The sequence below is a fragment of the Centruroides sculpturatus genome, unplaced genomic scaffold (genome assembly GCF_000671375.1).
Source record: "Centruroides sculpturatus isolate CEXI.00-Female unplaced genomic scaffold, Cexi_2.0 scaffold597, whole genome shotgun sequence".
Taxonomy (NCBI): domain Eukaryota; kingdom Metazoa; phylum Arthropoda; class Arachnida; order Scorpiones; family Buthidae; genus Centruroides; species Centruroides sculpturatus.
The window spans coordinates 75,176-92,837 of NW_019384690.1; the positions used below are offsets into that span (position 1 = coordinate 75,176).

A 17,662-nucleotide genomic window follows, 5' to 3' on the forward strand; every position below is an offset into this window, starting at 1 on the left:
TAACGCGGACATCTGCGTTGCTTTTACTGGTAACGCGGGTCCTACTAGTCAGGAGAATCGTCCCGTCGGAGAAGTTTACGTAGCAATTAACGAAAAAGTCTGGCATCTGAATTTAAAGGGCGACCGCAATCAAATCCGCAACCAAGCTGTTGACTTTGCCTTTAAAAAATTAAGTAAAACTTTTAACTGACCAATATCTTAGTAGATATGTCTAAAAAGTCTACCGACCCGAGTTTAAAGGCACTTGTGCAGCAGTTTCGCGACAGCACAATCATTTTGCCTGGTGAAACCCCCCAAGAGCCGAGTGCAGTTTTTTCGAGCGGTTCGCTCGTGATTGATGAGTTAACTGGAGTGGGCGGCTTTGTACGAGGCAAAATCGTTGAGATTTACGGTCCTGAATCAAGCGGAAAAACCACGCTCGCTCTTTTGGCGATCAGTCAAGTTCAAAAAGAAGGCGGTAAATGCGTTTTCATTGATGCTGAACACGCTCTTGACTTGGAATTCGCCGGAAAACTAAACGTTGATAAAAATAAACTCATTTTCGTCCAACCTAGCTCAGCTGAACAAGCTTTGGAGATTACCGATGCTTTGGCAAAGACTGGCGCGGTAGATTTAATCGTAATTGATTCGGTGGCAGCTCTGATACCGCAAACCGAACTGGAAGGTTGTTTTGAAGACAACACAATCGGCCTGCAAGCGCGACTAATGTCAAAAGCGCTCCGTAAAATTACCGCTACGCTTGCCCAGTCACAAACAAGCGTTATTTTTATCAACCAAATTCGCGAGAAAATTAACCACTTTAGCGGGCCAACCCAAGTTACACCCGGCGGAAGAGCACTTAAGTTTTACGCCTCGCTGCGTCTAGAAGTTCGTCGGATTGGCTACACAGGTGTAAGCGAAGCTCCGAACGGGGTCAACCTGAAAGTTAAGTGCGTCAAAAATAAATTAGCCCCGCCTTACCGAGTTGGGCAAATTCACCTCAGTTTTAACCACGGACTTGATCAAAATAACGAATTGATTGATCTACTAATTAGTCAAGGATCGCTAACTTCTAAGGGAGGCTGGTACCAGTGAAAAGGTGAAAACATTGCTCATGGTCGCACACAATTGCTGGCGCTAATGAAAAATGACCCTGAACTGAAAGAACAAATGCGGCAAACTTATCAAATGGGTACTAGCTCTTAGCTTTTGAAATTAAAGATTTAGCGTCCATTTGAGGCGGAATTTTTAAACCTAAGTAATCAAGCAAACTCGGGCTGACATCAGCGAGTTTGCCGGGTTTAAGTTTGACCAAAGAATCGCACACTACCAAAGGAACGTCGCTGCTAGTATGTTTAGTTGAAGGTTTTCCTTGCTGGTCAAGCATGATTTCAGCGTTGCCGTGGTCAGCCGTAATTCAAAGCGTTACCCCCTTTGATTTACAAGCATGGTAAAGCTGACCTAGTTGATCATCAATTATTTCGATTGCCCGAATAGTTGGCTCGAGCTCGCCGGTGTGGCCAACCATATCGGGATTAGCGTAGTTAGCGATAATCACATCAAACTTACCTAAGTTTTTAATGATCGCATCGGTGATGCCTTGGGCACTCATGCCTGGCAGTTGAGCGAAGTTATCCACTTTATGCGAAGGCACCAAAATACGTTTTTCCAGCGGATAAAGAATGTCCTTACCGCCATCAAAGAAAAAAGTGACGTGTGCATACTTTTGAGTCTCAGCGACACGCAACTGCTTAAGATGGTTTTCGGCCAAAGTTTTACCCAGAGTTTGATTAATCTCCATTTCCGTAAATGCAACGCTCGCCCGGTCAATTCCTTCGTACTTCATCATACTTACCAAATCAATGTTTTTTAGGCGTTGCGATGGCTTGTAACTATATAGCGAAGAGCCGACTAGAAAGTGACTTAACTGACGGGCGCGATCGGGCCTGAAGTTGAAAAAAATCACCGCGTCGCCTGGTTTAAGAAAGTGAGTGTTAACGTTGTCACTAACCGCGGGTTCTAAAAACTCGTCGCTGAAACCCTGCTGATATTGCCGGTCTAGGTAGGCAAAAACATCGTTAAAGTGATGCTGGCTTTTTCCTTGCAGAGCCTGGTAGGCTAGCAAAGTTTTTTCAAAGCGCTGGTCGCGATCCATTGCGTAGACTCGCCCCATGATGCTGGCAAGATGGTAGTGGTACTTGCTCAGCAAAGAAGTTAACTTTTCAAGCGAGAGTCTAATGCTTTGTGGACTGACATCGCGGCCGTCACCAAAGACATGCACGCTAACATTTTTTAGTCCGTGGGAATGAACCAATTTTAAAAGTGCAAAAAGATGGTATTCGTGCGAGTGAACTCCGCCAGGCGACAGAAGCCCCATTAAATGCAAGGTGCCACCAATTTTTTTAACTTTTTCAAACACTTTCAAAAAACTGGCGTTTTTTTGAAAATGTCCAGTTTTCAGTGCTTGGTTGATCAGCGATAAACCAGTGTAAACCACTGTCCCAGCCCCGATGTTAAGGTGGCCAACTTCCGAATTGCCCATTTGCTGAGCGGGTAAACCGACGGCTTGACCAGCAGCTTTAAGCAGTGTGTGCGGGTAATGCTGACGCAAATAATCTCAGTTAGGAGTTTTGGCCAACGCGATCGCGTTCCCCCCACGCTCTTTTCGCTCGCCAAACCCGTCTAGAATAACCAGCGCGACTCGCTTAGGCACGCTCGGCCTCACGAATAAGTTCAGCAAAGCCCTTGGGATCAAGCGAAGCGTTACCAACCAAAACACCGTCAATATCGGGCTGAGTTAAGAAAGAAGCAACGTTTGCAGCGTTAACTGAACCCCCGTAAAGAATGGTGACGTTTTTAGCCGTTAATTTCCGGATTAAACGGGCGACTTTTTGAGCTTGTTCGGGCGTAGCTGTCTGCCCCGTTCCAATCGCCCAAAGCGGTTCATAAGCGATGATAATATCATCAAACTTTTTGAATTTAGCAAAAATTGTGCCTAACTGTTCGCCAATTACTTTTTCGGTCTGATCTTGCTGGCGCTGAAGTAAAGTTTCGCCGACGCAAACGATCGGTTTTAAACGGTGAGCTAAAAGTTGCTTGAGCTTCTTACGAACAATTAAATCGGTTTCTCCGAAGTATTGACGGCGCTCGGAGTGACCGATGATCGCCCCTTCAATCCCTAAACTCGATAACATAAGGGCCGAGGTTTCACCAGTGTAGGGTCCATCGTCAAATTCGGAAACATTCTGGGCAAAAGTTTTCAGTCCTTCTACGCCCGATCGGCGAATTTTTTTGAGCAAGGTGTAGTTAACCGCCAGGGCATAGTTAACTTTGGTGCCAATCAGCGCTTGTTCAAACCGTTCCAAATATGAGTCAACCTGTAAATAGTCCTGGTTCATTTTCCAGTTTCCTATCACTCAGAGCGGTTTTTTCATGCTTTCCTCTAGGCGTTTTGAATTATGTCAATGGCTGGTAAGGGCTTGCCTTCCATGTATGCCAAGGAGGCGCCGCCGCCGGTGGAAATGTGGGAAAATTTGTCTTCAAAACCTAATTTAATCGCCGCTGCGGCTGAATCTCCGCCACCGATAATTGAGAATACGCCCGGTTGTTTAGCGATCGCGTGAGCAAGTGCCATCGTTCCTTGCTCATAATTAGAAAACTCAGTTACCCCGGCGGGTCCGTTTCAGACAACTGTCTTAGCTCCTTGCAAAGTTTTTTCGAACAGCTCTATTGACTTACGTCCGATATCAAGCGACATCCAATGGTCGGGAATGTCAACACCTTCGGTTTCTTTGCGCGGCGCATTGGTAAATTTAGGGGCAATCGCAAAATCAATTGACAAAACGATTTTATCCCGGTATTTGTCAAGTAGACGGCGCGCTAAATCTACGTAGTCGTTTTCTACTAGAGAATCGCCTATTTTGTGACCAAGTGCTTTGTTAAAGGTGCTAGCCATGCCGCCGGTAATGATCACCTTGTCAGCTTTTTGGAGTAAGTTTTCAACGGCTTTGATTTTGTCTGAAACTTTGGCTCCGCCGACAATAGCTACAAAGGGATGCTCGGGATAGTCAAGACCTTGTCCGAGCATTTTTAATTCTTTCTCAACAAGATAGCCAAGGGCTGACACCGGAATGTGTTGGGCAATGCCTACGTTTGAAGCGTGGGCGCGGTGAGCGGTGCCGAAAGCATCGTTAACAAAAACATCGCCCAAAGAAGCTCAATATTTGCCTAATTCTGGCGAATTTGAACTTTCAGCGCGGTTATTGAGATCTTCAAAGCGAGTATTTTCTACCATTAAAACTTGACCGGACTTTGAATTTTTAATTGCACTTTCTAATTTAGATCCACGGGTTTTGTCAATGAAGGCCACTTCTTTACCGAGTTTTTTACTGAGATCTTCTGCAACAACCTTCAAACTGTGTCTTTCTTTGTCTTTTTCGGTTTTAACGCGGCTCAAGTGCGAGAATAACACCAGTTTCCCACCACTGTGAATAACTTTTTCAATTGAAGGTAGTGCAGCGGTGATTCGCTTATCGGACATGATTCGCCCGCTTTCAATCGGGACATTAAAATCAACTCGCATTAGAACTGTTTGATTTTTTAAATCAATATCATCAAGTGTTTTTTTTGCCACTGGTAGTTCCTTTACCACTGTTTCTAATTATAACTTATCCAGCTCCAGGTAAGGGGCAGGTGAACTCTTGCAATGTAAATACTAACAAATGCCTAGATCAATTGCTTACTAGCAGAAAATTCAAATCATGATAGAAGGCTTTTGAATTCACAAATGTGACATTCTATATTTTCAGCACAAAAGCTATAAAGTGTATGAAGTATGCTCAATTAACGTCTTATGAAAATCCTTTTATGAGGTATGCAATTTTTTCAATTCATCTTTCATAATCGTTAATTATCACTGTGTCACTAGTCAAAAGTTTCAATTTCACCAAGCTAAGGGATAAATCGTTTTCGGCAAAATGTTTAATGTACAAATCTTTTGTAGCATTAGATTCAGGATAAGGGAAGTTTTGATTGAATTCTACCAGCATCAATAGAGATTTAATGGGCATATGAAAAAGTGTAAAACTATCGTCTCGTGATAGGTCCCAAGCTTTCAATTGTTTTTCATTAATCTTTTCCATTTTGTTAATTTTTTCTTTTTCACTAAAGTTTGGCATCCTTTCTAAAAGGATCGTAAAGTGAAAGTAGAGACAATTTTGACCATGTATATTTGAAGTTATTCCTAACAGATTCTCAAAATGGTTGTTTGCATTTTTTGCAAAACTGCTTAAATGGAATTTGATCCCTACTGCCGCTAAAATCTTTGCATTTTTCTTGACAACTATATCTACTTTTTTTTCAATATATTTACCTTTTACTTTTGCTTGCAAAACTATTTCATACTCGCTGCCCAGGTGTATTGATAAATGTTTTTTAACCAACCTGCGTATGCGTTCTACTTTTTTTGAACTTTTGCTCTTATTTTCCGGCAGTGAATATAAAAAACTTTCTTTGATCTCATTTAAAATTTCTTTTTCCATAATTCTGCATCCTTTTTATTTTCTCTTGCTCAAACTATAAGAGATGAATCTCATTAGATCTTGAGCAGAGTAAAAGTAATACTCATGGTTTTTGTGCTTACCCAAAAGCATGAGATAGTCTACGAACTCTTGTGATTTAATGCACCGCTGTATGACCCTTAATAAATCTCTCTCTGATGATGTAACGTAGTAACCCGAATAAACTACTGTATTTTGCGGGATAACTCTAATCTTTATATCGTCTACCTTTTTAATTATGTTGTTTATCACCAATCTCTCCTTGCTAATATCTTTAAGGCTCTGCGTGCGACCAAATTCGTATCATTGCTGTTTTTGTAAATCCCTACCTACAAGTTTTTCCTTGTTTTCAATAAGTTTTTTAAAAATACTGGAGTTTTTTCTCTCTATTTTGTTCAAAGGATGCAATTTTAACTTATTGTCGTATGGAAAAAAGACTCTAGTGTATTCGCCTTTGGATATTTTATAGGCTTTTGCTGTAGCAAAACCAGAATGATTTTTTGAATAGAAAAAAGAATCAAGGTTAGTTGAGGCGCCGTTTCTTACCTTTATAAGACTATCGTACACTGAAGATGAAGAAAATATCTTTCTAAGCTTAGCTAATTTTTTATCGGTGGAAAAATAAAACTGACCATCTATAACGTATTGTTCAGGTTGTATAACGTTAACTAGTCTTTGCGTTTTAAGTGCCTTATTGTATTCAAAATATGATGTAACAAAATTTTCACTCTTTGTCAAATGTGTAATAGCGGTGTAAGTTGTGGTATTTGAAAATGGATTATAATGTTTGAGATCAATCACATTTTTTAGCATTTTTTTTCTAAAAATGCTTCTTCTCAAAAGCGCTGCAGCTTTACTAGTGAAGTATGAATTAGGAGTTATGTAAACAAGTTGCCCATCGTTATTAAGCATATTGATACCTATTTCAAAAAATATTATGTAAAGATCTGTCATACCATTTTTGCTGAAATTAAACTCACGATATTTGATATTAGATAAATTATGCACTCTTACATAAGGCGGATTGCCAACGACATAATCCATTTTTTGGTTAAACTTTCTTATCTTCAATGCGTCGCCCAACACAATGTCTCATCTGATTTCTTTAAAAATTTTGAAACCCGCTAAAACCGCATTTAAGTTATTTATGCATTCATTTTTAGCAATCGTGTCTATCTCAATGCCGTGGATATATTTTTCTAAGTGTTTCTCTATGTCTCTAGTCGAACCATATTCCTTTAAGTATTCGTTAATATATCTAGTCACGACTTCTACCAAGAAGGAACCTAGTCCACAGCTATTATCTATAACATGCCTAGTAAGTATCTTTTGACCTTGATAATCAATTAAATCCAGCATACTAAGCACAATATGTTTAGGAGTGTAAACCACGCCGTTTTTATTATTCTGCCTTATGCTGTGTTTTTTTATACAAGAAGATGTAGTTCACACAGAGTTAGTGTAAATAATTTACGGACCTCCCGCGGTAAAAAATATCCATTAGCGACATTATAACTAACAGTTGATACTAGTTATCCGATAACCTGTGCTAGTCGTGAATCTCTCTAATTGTGTCAATCTAGAGATAGCGATATACTAAGCAAATATCATTAATACTCACCCCTACCTCCAAATTTGAATAACAACATTTTTCCTCGCCAGGTTCGTATTTAATAAAGTAGCTAACATGCCCAGAAAAACCAAATTCACAAAGAAGTTTTTCTAGGCTAGCAATTAGAATGATGATAGATCTTGTGTTCGTCACACTGGAGTTCGTTAAATGTTTGATTTTGTTTATGATTGTTTTGAGGTTAAGAAAATGAGAGAAGAAAACATTCTAATAAAAGAAGAAATAGCAAAGTTTAAGAACAACGACTTTATAACGATGACCTTCGGCGAATTTTCAATTTTGCAGAAAATAGGGAGATTAGATTTCAATCACCCAACCCAAAGGAACGGAGTTTGAGATCTAGAGCAAGCAAATAAAATGATTGAGTCAATTTTTCAATCTTTCCCCTTTGAACCCATTTATCTAGTCAAAAACAAGGACAGATACTGAGTAATTGACGGTAAACAACGTCTTACAACAATGCTTTTGTTTTGTGGATATTTACCAAAAGAACTTGGCATAGAATTAAAGAAAAGCGTGAAAGGACAGATAAAAGAGAATTTTGAATTAGGAGAAGAGTATATTGATAGTGATTTGTGATCTTCTCTAAACAAACTTCGTTCAAAAGAAAGCGAAAAAGTCAATTACAAGTTCCTTGTTGATAAAGTTCCAAACTTTAACAAGCATTATATAGAAGTAACATTTCCCGTGTACGTTTTGTTCAGCGAAAGCAATGAAGAAAGCAGAGAAGAAAATGCGTACGAACTTTTTAGAAAATTGAATTCTTCGGGCACACAAATTGAATCTGGGGAAAAACTAAAAGGCATGATTTACGAAAGATTTTCAGGCAAAAAACTATGAAATACCGAAAAAATAAAAAATATAGTGAACTTGTATAAGAAAACCATCATGCCTAAAGGTAAAGTTAAGACTAAACGTGATAAAGAATGATTTTTCTTCGCAAGAACGATTTGAAATCTAGCTAATTTTAAAAAATTAATATCCGGAAATTGCGATTCATGCAACATGGAACAAGAAATTGAAGATTTTGTTATGACTTGAGAAGAAAACAAATTTATGGATTACCTTAAAAAGATGAAAGAATACTGCGAGCATATAAACAAAGCAAAGGAGCAATTCTGTAATAGCAATAACGAAAAATCGATATTTAATAAAAATGGCAAACAAGGAAGTCCCTTGAACATGTTTTTATCTGCTATTTATGTAGGTGTGTATAGAGCAACAACTCAAAAAGAGATTGATAAGACGGAAGTAATCAAAAGAGTTGTTGCCTCCGTGAAAATACTTAGATCTATAAGTGACAATGACAATGCAGAATACAAGTTTGATTACATAAGTCAAAATGAAGAAGCGAACGCAAAAAAGCATCTTATTAAAAAATTTTCAAGAGAACCTCAAAAATTTAAACTCTACAGTTTCTTGGGAAGCTTAATAATAGGAGATGGAGTACTTGATGAAACAACAATTAGAATTAAGATATACGAAAAGTTTTTTAAAGGAGAGGCTAACTGAAATTTCCCAGAAAAAGAATTCAAACGAATATCTGTTGTTTAATATTACTGCTTCCATTGAGAGATACGTCAAAGAAATTTACCACTTTATATGAAGGAGTTACGAGAAGGGTAAAATCAATAGCAAATCTTTACAAAACGAAATTGAGAATCGTATTTTCAAGCGTATGAAAGTTCAATTTCAAAGAAATGATTTAACTGAACATTTTAAACAATACTTAATAAACGGACTAAAAAATGAACTTTCTGCAAAAAATGCATCGCCTACTTTTGAAAAAATTTTTGTCATAGGAAACTGATCAATCGTGAATCAAATGGATGAACATTTAGAGTTTTTAGGTCTTAATACAAATTGTCCATTTTTTTTGAAATTGCATTCTAATATGATGAAGGAACATCGTCATTCTGTTGCTCATGGTGAAATTTTTGATTTTGGTAAAATGTGCGGTAAAACTAGCAAAAAAGAGTTAGTCTTTTTATTCTCGAAATGGATAGATGAAACAGAGAAAAAAGTATTCTCGTATATCGCGATCCAAGGATCACTTTTAGCGCACTACTAATGCTTTCTAAATTAGTTCTCTGATATTGTAAGTTAGTACAAGATGCAAGAAAACTCAAGAGTATAAAAAGTTTAATCTCAATTTCCGAATATTATTCACACTATTAGTACACAGGCAATTGACACTACGAGGACAATCATGAATCATCAATACATAGTCATATACACCAAACATGGGGATTATAACAGATATTATAATTAGTCATAGCCCCATGTAAATACATAATTTCCAGTAGACCCAAATATTGTTCTGATGAGTTGTTGTTAAACAACTGGTTGTGTTGACTAACATTAGTTATTTTTTACAGTGCGAAAATATTTGGCAAAAAAACACGCCCAACGTCGGCTAGAACGTTAAGGCGCAAATCTGTGTGAACAAAAAGTATTTTATTTAGTGGTCGCAAGAGCAACTTTTCATGTGCTCACAACCACAAGGACAATGATGACGTTTGTCTACTCCGTTATCGGATTTACTCGTCGTTACTGCCCCCCATGTTGCCGCGTCCGCCATCATGACTTCCGTGGCTTCCCCTTCCTTTGTCGTGGTGATCACCATGTCCGCGATCGTGACTACCGTGGTTGTCACGGTGCATGTGGTGGTTTCCTCGATTATCGTGTCCTCCGCGGTTATCTCTACCACCGTTGGTGTTAGAGTGTGAACCGTGGTCACGATTGTGTTGGTCTTTCATTCTTATCCTTTCGCTGAACATGAGCACGCGTATGGAGCGTTTTCACGAACTTGGAGGATTGGTTCTACAATTGTAAACCATTCATTTCTTCATTTAGGATTGATGGAATAGACACGCTTTTCTTCAACTTGTTTGTACTTTAGTACGCCAAATTTTAACAACTTACCAAGGTGTTTTGAAAGGTTTACGCGGTTTATTCCCAGTAGGTGCCCAATTTGTTCAACGCAGTTTCTTTCGCACTGACATTTTCAAAAATGGGCGATAATCTTCGATTTGTTTTCACTACTCAATATTTTATTGACTTCGTAAATAGTCAATGTCACATTACTCACCTTTCGTCCTAATTATAACTTTAAAGTTTTTAATTGAGAAAAAAGGCAACATTTTTCCAAAATGAAAGATTATTTAATTGAATTGGTTCAGTTTAAAGTGCGCTTAACCGCTTCATTTCAGCCCTTAACTAAATACCTAGTTTGCCCACGATTAAGTTCCGGTTTGAAACTGCGGTCAACTTTAGCAAGTTTTTTAAGATCCTCAATTGACTTCCAAAATCCTACTTGCAATCCAGCCAGATAAGCCGCGCCCATAGCGGTAGATTCAGTATTGTGTGGTCGAAATACTTCTAAACCAGATATATCGGCTTGAAATTGCATTAAAAAATCACTTTTGGCCGCGCCACCGTCAACTTTGAGAAGTTTAATTGGATGCTTTAAATCCTTAGCCATCGCTTTTAATAGGTCATTGCTTTGGTAAGCAATTGATTCTAAAGCGGCTCGCACAATGTGCTCTCGTTTAGTTCCGCGCTCCAAACCAAAAATAGCTCCGCGCGAATTTGAATCTCAATAAGGAGCTCCAAGTCCTGTAAAGGATGGGACGAAGTAAATTCTTTGATCATCTTGCTTAACGTCGACTAATTTAGCGTAGTAATTGCTTATTGGAGCATCGTAAATCATTCTTAGACCGTCTCGCAACCATTGCAGAGCAGCCCCAGCCACAAATACTGAACCTTCTAACGCGTAAACGGTTTTCTGACTACCAATTTTTCAAGCAATCGTAGTAAGTAATCTGTTACTTGAACTTACCGCTTTATTGCCAGTGTTAACCAGAGTAAAGCAACCTGTTCCGTAGGTATTTTTAACCTGCCCAATTTGGGTGCACAATTGACCAAATAAAGCAGCTTGCTGATCACCGCAAACTCCTGTGATGGGCACTTTCCCAAGAGCTGCTTGGGAAAAATGAGTCGGTTCGATTGTTCCGTAAAAATCACTGGAACTTTTTACTTCCGGCAAAATTTGCATCGGTATGTTAAGGAGTTTACAAAGTTCTGAATCTCATTCAAGCGTGTGAATGTTAAAGAGCAAAGTTCGTGAAGCATTAGAAACATCTGTGGCGTGAACTCTTCCGTTGGTTAACATTCAGATTAACCATGTATCAATGGTGCCCGCCAATATTTCGCCTTTTTGAGCTCTTTGGCGCGCATTAGGCACATTGTCTAAAATTCACTTTAGTTTTGTGCCACTGAAATAAGGGTTAATTATTAAACCGGTTTTACGTTGAAATAGTTTCTCTCTGCCAGATTTTATTAGTTTATTGCAGTATTCGCTGGTGCGACGGTCTTGCCAAACTATAGCGTTATAAATTGGTAGTCCAGTTCTTTTGTTCCATACTACTATTGTTTCGCGCTGATTGGTGATTCCGCAAGCTACCAATTGAGTTGACTTAAGACCATTTTGACGTTTAGCATTAACCATCGTAGTTTTTTGAGCGTTTCAAATCTCAATTGGATCGTGTTCAACTCATCCTGAACGTGGGAAATACTGGGTGAATTCCAATTGAGAAACAGCCACGACCTTGCCTTGCTTATCACTTATTAGAGAACGGACTGAAGTCGTTCCTGCATCCAAGGTTAAAACATACTGTGGTTTGAGTTCCATCGCGTGCTCCTGTATCTATATCAGTCTTCCAAAAGCACCGACGATAATTCCTGCGATCAACGGACCAACGACCGGCACTCAACTGTAAGACCAATTAGCGCTGGTTTTTTGTTTGTATGGGCTTAGTTGGTAAACAAGACGCGGCACAAAGTCGCGAACAGGGTTAATAGCGTAACCTGTTACACCGCCGAGCGATAAACCAATGGCTAAAACTACTAGTCCCATGGTTAAAGGGCCGAAATATCTAATCATGTCGTTCATGACAGTATTTGAATCAACTTGGTAGGAAATAACAACTGTCATGGCGAGCGTTACTAATACAGTTGTAGCAACAATCTCTGTTATTAGATTAGATAACACTCGTTCGGGATGAGTCGGCGATGTGGCGTGGGCATGGATCACATTCTGACTGTTATCAGGTTCGTTGGCATGATTTCAGTAAACGATGCTAACAATAAGCTGACCTACTAGTGCGCCTAAAATTTGACTAAAAGTGTACACAGCAAAAATTTCCCAATTTATAGACCCCCTAATTAACATGGCTATTGACACAGCTGGGTTTAGATGCCCCCCAGTTTCTCACACATTCGCCAGCACCACTGCAAGAAATACTGCTAATGCTCATCCCAGTGAAATAAAAAACGGACCGGCGTTTGTCGCTTTTGTACGTTTATAAATCACATTTGCAACAACACCGTTGCCCATCATGATCAAAAATGCAGTTCCAACTAGTTCGCCTAGTAAAACTTGTAAATATTGATGCACTTAACACTCCCTAAAGATTACTAATTCCACTTCTGATTCTAATTCTCTCATTCATAACTCCAATTTTTTAAACAATTCCTAATGTTCTCTGATCAGAAAAAGTCATTAAGAGAAATTTGTGAACATCTTGTTAAATGTATGACATATCGCTTTCTCAACAGTTGTTTCAACGTAAAACTCATTATGACGATTGTTTCCAAAACGGACAGCCTATTATTGACAACAAAACCAAAAAATAAATCACATGAAAAACCAAATATCGTTAACATTGTCTCAAAATTTCAAAAAGTTTTTATTAAAACTTTAAACCGTCAAAGGTGAATTGGGAACAAGTTCCGATATTTGTTTTCAAACCTCCTCTAAAAGCGCATCGGTTCTCTTCAGCATTTTTACAACTTCGGAATGAAGCGAAGAGTAATTTGTATCGTGAATATCTGCATTATTCAGTTCTATAATGTCGGAAAACTCGTTTTTGAAGGAGTTTATTTGTTGCTTGTTGTGAAGGACAACGTCTTTCTGAGTTAAGTCTTCAACTACTAATTTCACTTTTGATTTTAAGTCCATTTCCTTAAGCCGAGTTTTTGTATAACGAAAAACTTGAGTTAGGTAACTCGTGACAGAAATTTCAATCATGGGTCTGACCAAGAAAGTTAACAAATCTGTGAATTTTATCCAATCAAGAGCCTGGATTTGCTTCAAAAGGTTTTCTAATTTGATGTTTCTACCTTCCACAAAAGGCAAGCATGCAAAATTATTTTTCCGAATTAATTTACCTTTTTTTGACAATTTTTTGCGATTTATCTGTGCAAAATCTTCATGACGAAGTAAATCACTTGATTTTATTAGAGATTCATTTTTTAGTTGCGCATCCATAATTTTGATCGCTTCCCTTTGTTGTTCTTGATTGATGAAACTTTTATAAAAACCAAGATCTCGTGATTTTATCAAGCTGATCAAAGCATTAACTTTTTGCTGAAAATCTTTTTCGCTAGATATTTTGATTTCCTTATTTTTTATCTCTAAACCAAAGTATCTACGCAATAGTCTGCTCGTAAAAATTCTGTCCCAGGTTGCTCATTTTACAATTTCAACATAATCTCTTCTAGGAACATTGTAACTACTCATAACATCTCTTACAAATATAGCTCTCTCATTTTTTCTATGCAACTGCCTCTCAAATGTATTTCAACTTCTCGACGTGTATCCTCCATTGTTTGTATGCTTTCTTTCTAGTCATTTGCTTGCATTATCTCTATTAACTAAGTCAACAACAGGTATTTTTTTAAACTCGCGCCGAACTTGTTCTACCCTTGAAATGTTTTCATTTAGTAGCTTCTGAAATTCTGTGTCTAAATCTTCCTTGTTAGAAAAAATTATCTTCAGAGCGCACACTCTCCTGTTTCCATCGCCAACTACGTAGCTACCATTTTCAAGGAAAACTCCTATTTTGTCTAAAGGATTAAGAGACATCTGCATAAGTATGTCTCTTACCAATTCAAACATATCTCGAAGATGAACTTTAACCATAAAATTCACCATATCGTTTTTATCCTCATCATAAGTGCTGTATCTAGGGTTATTCCTATCAAGCTCTATTTCATTCAAATCTAGCAGCAGCTCTTTATACATACTACATCGCCTCTCTTCACTTGTTTCATATGTTTGAAATACCTATCTCTCCTACTAGGAATTATAGTCGCAAATGAATTGCTAAAGCTCCGATTTCTACATTACACATTATTTTCACGGTTAACATGTTTCCGTCAATACAATAAATGCGAAAAACGAATTCTAATTTGGACAATTAATTAAAAATTGTTAGATTCTTAATACATCAGTGTATAACGAGCTTGGAAAAGCGGATTTTTTTGAAGTTTACTGCCATTAGATGCTAGCAACATTTTTACCTCATTTGCAATTGCCGGAGCTGATGCAATTGCAGGTGACTGCATACCAGCTACATTGATAAAATTTTTATTGTTATTTCCATATCCAATGAGAAAATCATCCGTTTTGCTGTAAATTGGCCTTGAACCAGCAAAAGTCATTTCCACCTTATCCATGTTCAGTTTAGGCAATAGAAGACGACCAATTTTGCTAATTTCAGCTTGTTTTTTACTAGTGGTTACTCGTGTATCAGATTTTGGGACACTATCTTCAGAAGTAGGCCCCACTAACACTTTCCCGTTTAAGAGCGGCGCCACTAACACTCCCTTGCCATGGATAGTTGGTACCAAAAAATAAACCGCTTTGAGACAGCTAGATTCGCTACGAGATAAAATTTTGTACTCTCCACGACGAGCTGTTAATTCAAAATTTCCTTGAGATGCTAACTTAGCAATCTTGTCAGCATAATGACCAGCTGCGTTAATAACATTCTTTGCAAAATAAATTTCAACGCTATCTCTGATCCCAATTTCTCAAAATTTGCTATTTCATTTTAAACTGACGACCTCACTAGATCTTCGTATTTTCGTGCCGTTTGTCACCGCACTACCAAACATTGCTAAACTGGCTTTTGCTGCGTCAATTTCTCAAGATGAGGTACAAATCAACGCGGCCTTAGCCCGCCTAGTTAAACAGGGATGTTGCTGCAACAACTCATCTCTATTTATCAATTTTAAATCTTGTTTCCTAACACCGTTAATGAGGCCTCGTTGGTAAAGTATTTCCAGTTCTTTAATCTCATGAACGTTTAAAGCTACTACTACAGAATCAATTTTTCGGCGTGGAAAGTGTAAAAAAGGGAATATTTCACTTTGTCAAAGTCTGTTGCCCAGCACATTTAAACGTGCTTCTAACTTTTCAGGCAAGGGATCAAATCCACCATGAATCAAACCTGAATTTGCTGATGAAGTTTCCTCCGCTAGATAAGGATTCTTTTCAAGAACTAGTATATTCAACTTGTAACGAGCAAGCTTATATGCAATGCTGGCTCCGATTATTCCCCCGCCAATTATTACCACATCATAGCGCTCTTTTGTCATGCAAACTAAGTATACAGGATCAACTTTACTAACTCCATTGGCTCTTGTGTGGTTAGAGTCCCTGAAAACCCTTTCTTTATGACTTCGGTTAAAAGAAGAGGCAAACTTGAGCGATTAAATCTGATGGAAATACTAGACGGCTGTGCATTTTAGATAAGAATTTCTGTCCGAAATGAATCTTCTGATTCTACGGTTTTTCTACCACACAAACCATTCAAATACTCTTCTAGCATATCCGATTTTAATAGTTTGAAATTAGAATCTCTAATATTTGCCTTTATGTCTTCCCATTTTTTTCCAACGTAATAGTCGCCGTCGCAAATGAATAGCACGATAAAACCTTCTGTGACATGTGCAGCTGAGGCATTTTTTATTGCGGTTATTACATTCTCCTTTTGATTATCCTGAGCGCCGCCTGGCTCATTGGTATATTTATGAAAAACATAAAAGTCGTTGGGCAAATTTCTAAAATTAAAGAAAAAATCCATTGACTTTGCCAATTTGATAATCGCTTTTTCAGCTTCTGCGCTTGTCCTAACTTCTTGGTTAATTATAAATTTAGAATTGGGCCCAGAATTACTCAACTTTTTAAAATTTCTGACCCCATCAATGTTTTTTAAGAATTGGGCAAAGGTTTTCTCATATATGTTTTGCTTCGCCGGGTCTTTTATGAATCAAGCCCTTAAGTAGACGTCGTCCCTTATTTTTTCCTTTACCTTGTCTTGGTCAAAGCCAAATTTGATACAAAATTTTTCAACTTTGATTTTTACTTCATAGTCTTCTAAATTAAAATTTGCTAAGTTTTCTTTTAATTTATGATTGTAATTTTCTCTGTATCTTGGTGCGGACAATGCTATTGTAGGTTAATCCTTCATTCTGACTACAATTTCATCATACGCTAATTCTAAAATATTTCTTGCAGAAAAAAAATCCAATCTTCTCCTTCTAACAGATTTCTTGTCGTTGCCTTTAAAAGGAGAAAGTAGCACGTCCTGTGTTTTTTCTCTGTAGTTATTTAATATTAAATTAGCTTTAACTATCATTTTTTCCACTAATTTTGAACTTAGCTGCTCAACTTTACTACTGCTTACAATAGTTATGGCTCTTGAACTCTTTTTTATTTTTTTGAAATCGTAGTTTAAATCTTTCTTATGCAAAAATTTGATTTTGCTTTTAGAATTTGAAGAGTCAAAACCTCTTATTGCTATCGTGCCTTTTATATCGTTAAAACGTAAATCTTTTAAATTTATTCCTCCGTTAGGCTGAGGTTTTAAATTGACTAAGTTTGACAATTTTTCTACGTATTGCTCGTTCTTATATATAAGAGTGTCCTTTCTATTTTTTCCGTTAAAACACACTACACAAATCGGTACACTTGTGTCTTCAAAGGGATTTGGCTCTATTATGACTATCCTATCAATGTTATTCTTGGGAAACCTTGAATTTATGAATGTTTCTGGAACTATAGCTACTCCCGGCAAGCTAGTGCGTAACATTTTTTCAAGCGCTATTAAGTACAAATCATCATACTTGCTGCTTGAGAAGTATCTTTCGTAAATATCAATAAAACCTTTTCTCTTGCAACTATTCTTGGAAAGATAGGGAGGGTTGGTCACTATGAAATCATTTTTGCTGCAAGGGATTTTCACAAGACTATCGTTAAGCTTTCAGTTAAATTTTGTATCAATATCATAACCTCTGAATTTCAACCTAGTAAAACGGGTTTTGAGAGCGCTAAATAAATCGCCTTCTCCTGCAAACGGATCTAAAAAAATCGTGTTGGAATTGACGTTGTCTTTGATAAATTCCCTAATACTTTCGGTTAATCACGAGTCTTTCTTCGTAAAGTACTGGCCTAAGCCATTCCTATTGGAGTTTTTTTCAAAAACCATAATTCTACATTTTACACGGATTTAAAACCTAACATTAGTTGTAAATGAAAACTCACTGTTGGGTACCAGATAAAAAAATTTCAAAAAAGTCTCACTCTTATAAAAAAGCAAACTCACCAACTCCATAAAACTGTGAACACGATAACAACTCGGTATTT

At 37.6% G+C, this 17,662-nt stretch overlaps 6 protein-coding genes and 1 pseudogene across 6 annotated transcripts; 1 reads left to right on the top strand and 6 right to left on the bottom strand.

Moving 5' to 3' along the window:
- Positions 1-207: 207 nt before the first annotated feature.
- Positions 208-1,120, top strand: LOC111627152 (protein RecA-like). The gene has a single exon (XM_023370720.1). It carries the CDS (start codon positions 208-210, stop codon positions 1,072-1,074), a length of 867 nt encoding a protein of 288 aa, XP_023226488.1. The 3' UTR covers positions 1,075-1,120.
- A 54-nt stretch (positions 1,121-1,174) lies between these two features.
- On the bottom strand, positions 1,175-2,680 carry LOC111627289 (2,3-bisphosphoglycerate-independent phosphoglycerate mutase-like; the record flags this gene model as incomplete). The annotated part of the gene is given in 1 exon segment (XM_023370860.1): positions 1,175-2,680. A coding segment is annotated over 1 exon segment (1,506 nt), but the record flags the coding sequence as incomplete, so codon positions are not given.
- A 4-nt stretch (positions 2,681-2,684) lies between these two features.
- LOC111627153 (triosephosphate isomerase-like) lies at positions 2,685-3,377 on the bottom strand. Its single transcript, XM_023370721.1, has one exon. The coding sequence runs from the start codon at positions 3,375-3,377 to the stop codon at positions 2,685-2,687; it is 693 nt and encodes a 230-aa protein (XP_023226489.1).
- A 284-nt stretch (positions 3,378-3,661) lies between these two features.
- Positions 3,662-9,793, bottom strand: LOC111627154 (phosphoglycerate kinase-like). The gene is given in 2 exon segments (XM_023370723.1): positions 3,662-4,629; positions 9,664-9,793. Coding segments are annotated over 2 exon segments (1,098 nt in total).
- Positions 9,794-10,375: 582 nt separating this feature from the next.
- LOC111627155 lies at positions 10,376-11,860 on the bottom strand (annotated as a pseudogene).
- A 78-nt stretch (positions 11,861-11,938) lies between these two features.
- On the bottom strand, positions 11,939-13,498 carry LOC111627156 (probable glycerol uptake facilitator protein). The gene is given in 3 exon segments (XM_023370724.1): positions 11,939-12,198; positions 12,325-12,624; positions 13,399-13,498. Coding segments are annotated over 3 exon segments (660 nt in total).
- A 953-nt stretch (positions 13,499-14,451) lies between these two features.
- Positions 14,452-15,612, bottom strand: LOC111627157 (uncharacterized protein MG039 homolog). The gene is made up of 2 exons (XM_023370725.1): positions 15,465-15,612; positions 14,452-14,987 (listed from the first exon to the last, which is right to left on the bottom strand). Exons 1-2 carry the CDS (start codon positions 15,610-15,612, stop codon positions 14,452-14,454), a joined length of 684 nt encoding a protein of 227 aa, XP_023226493.1.
- Between the last annotated feature and the right edge of the window lie 2,050 nt (positions 15,613-17,662).

Bases quoted from the DNA above. Each gene is read 5' to 3' on its own strand.
- LOC111627152 (XM_023370720.1), top strand. From the start codon at position 208: ATGTCTAAAAAGTCTACCGACCCGAGTTTAAAGGCACTTGTGCAGCAG.
- LOC111627153 (XM_023370721.1), bottom strand. From the start codon at position 3,377: ATGAACCAGGACTATTTACAGGTTGACTCATATTTGGAACGGTTTGAA.
- LOC111627157 (XM_023370725.1), bottom strand. From the start codon at position 15,612: ATGACAAAAGAGCGCTATGATGTGGTAATAATTGGCGGGGGAATAATC. The intron at 14,988-15,464 runs GTTTGATTCATG...TTATTAACGCAG, and splicing joins AACTTCATCAGCAAATTCAG to CTGGTCATTATGCTGACAAG.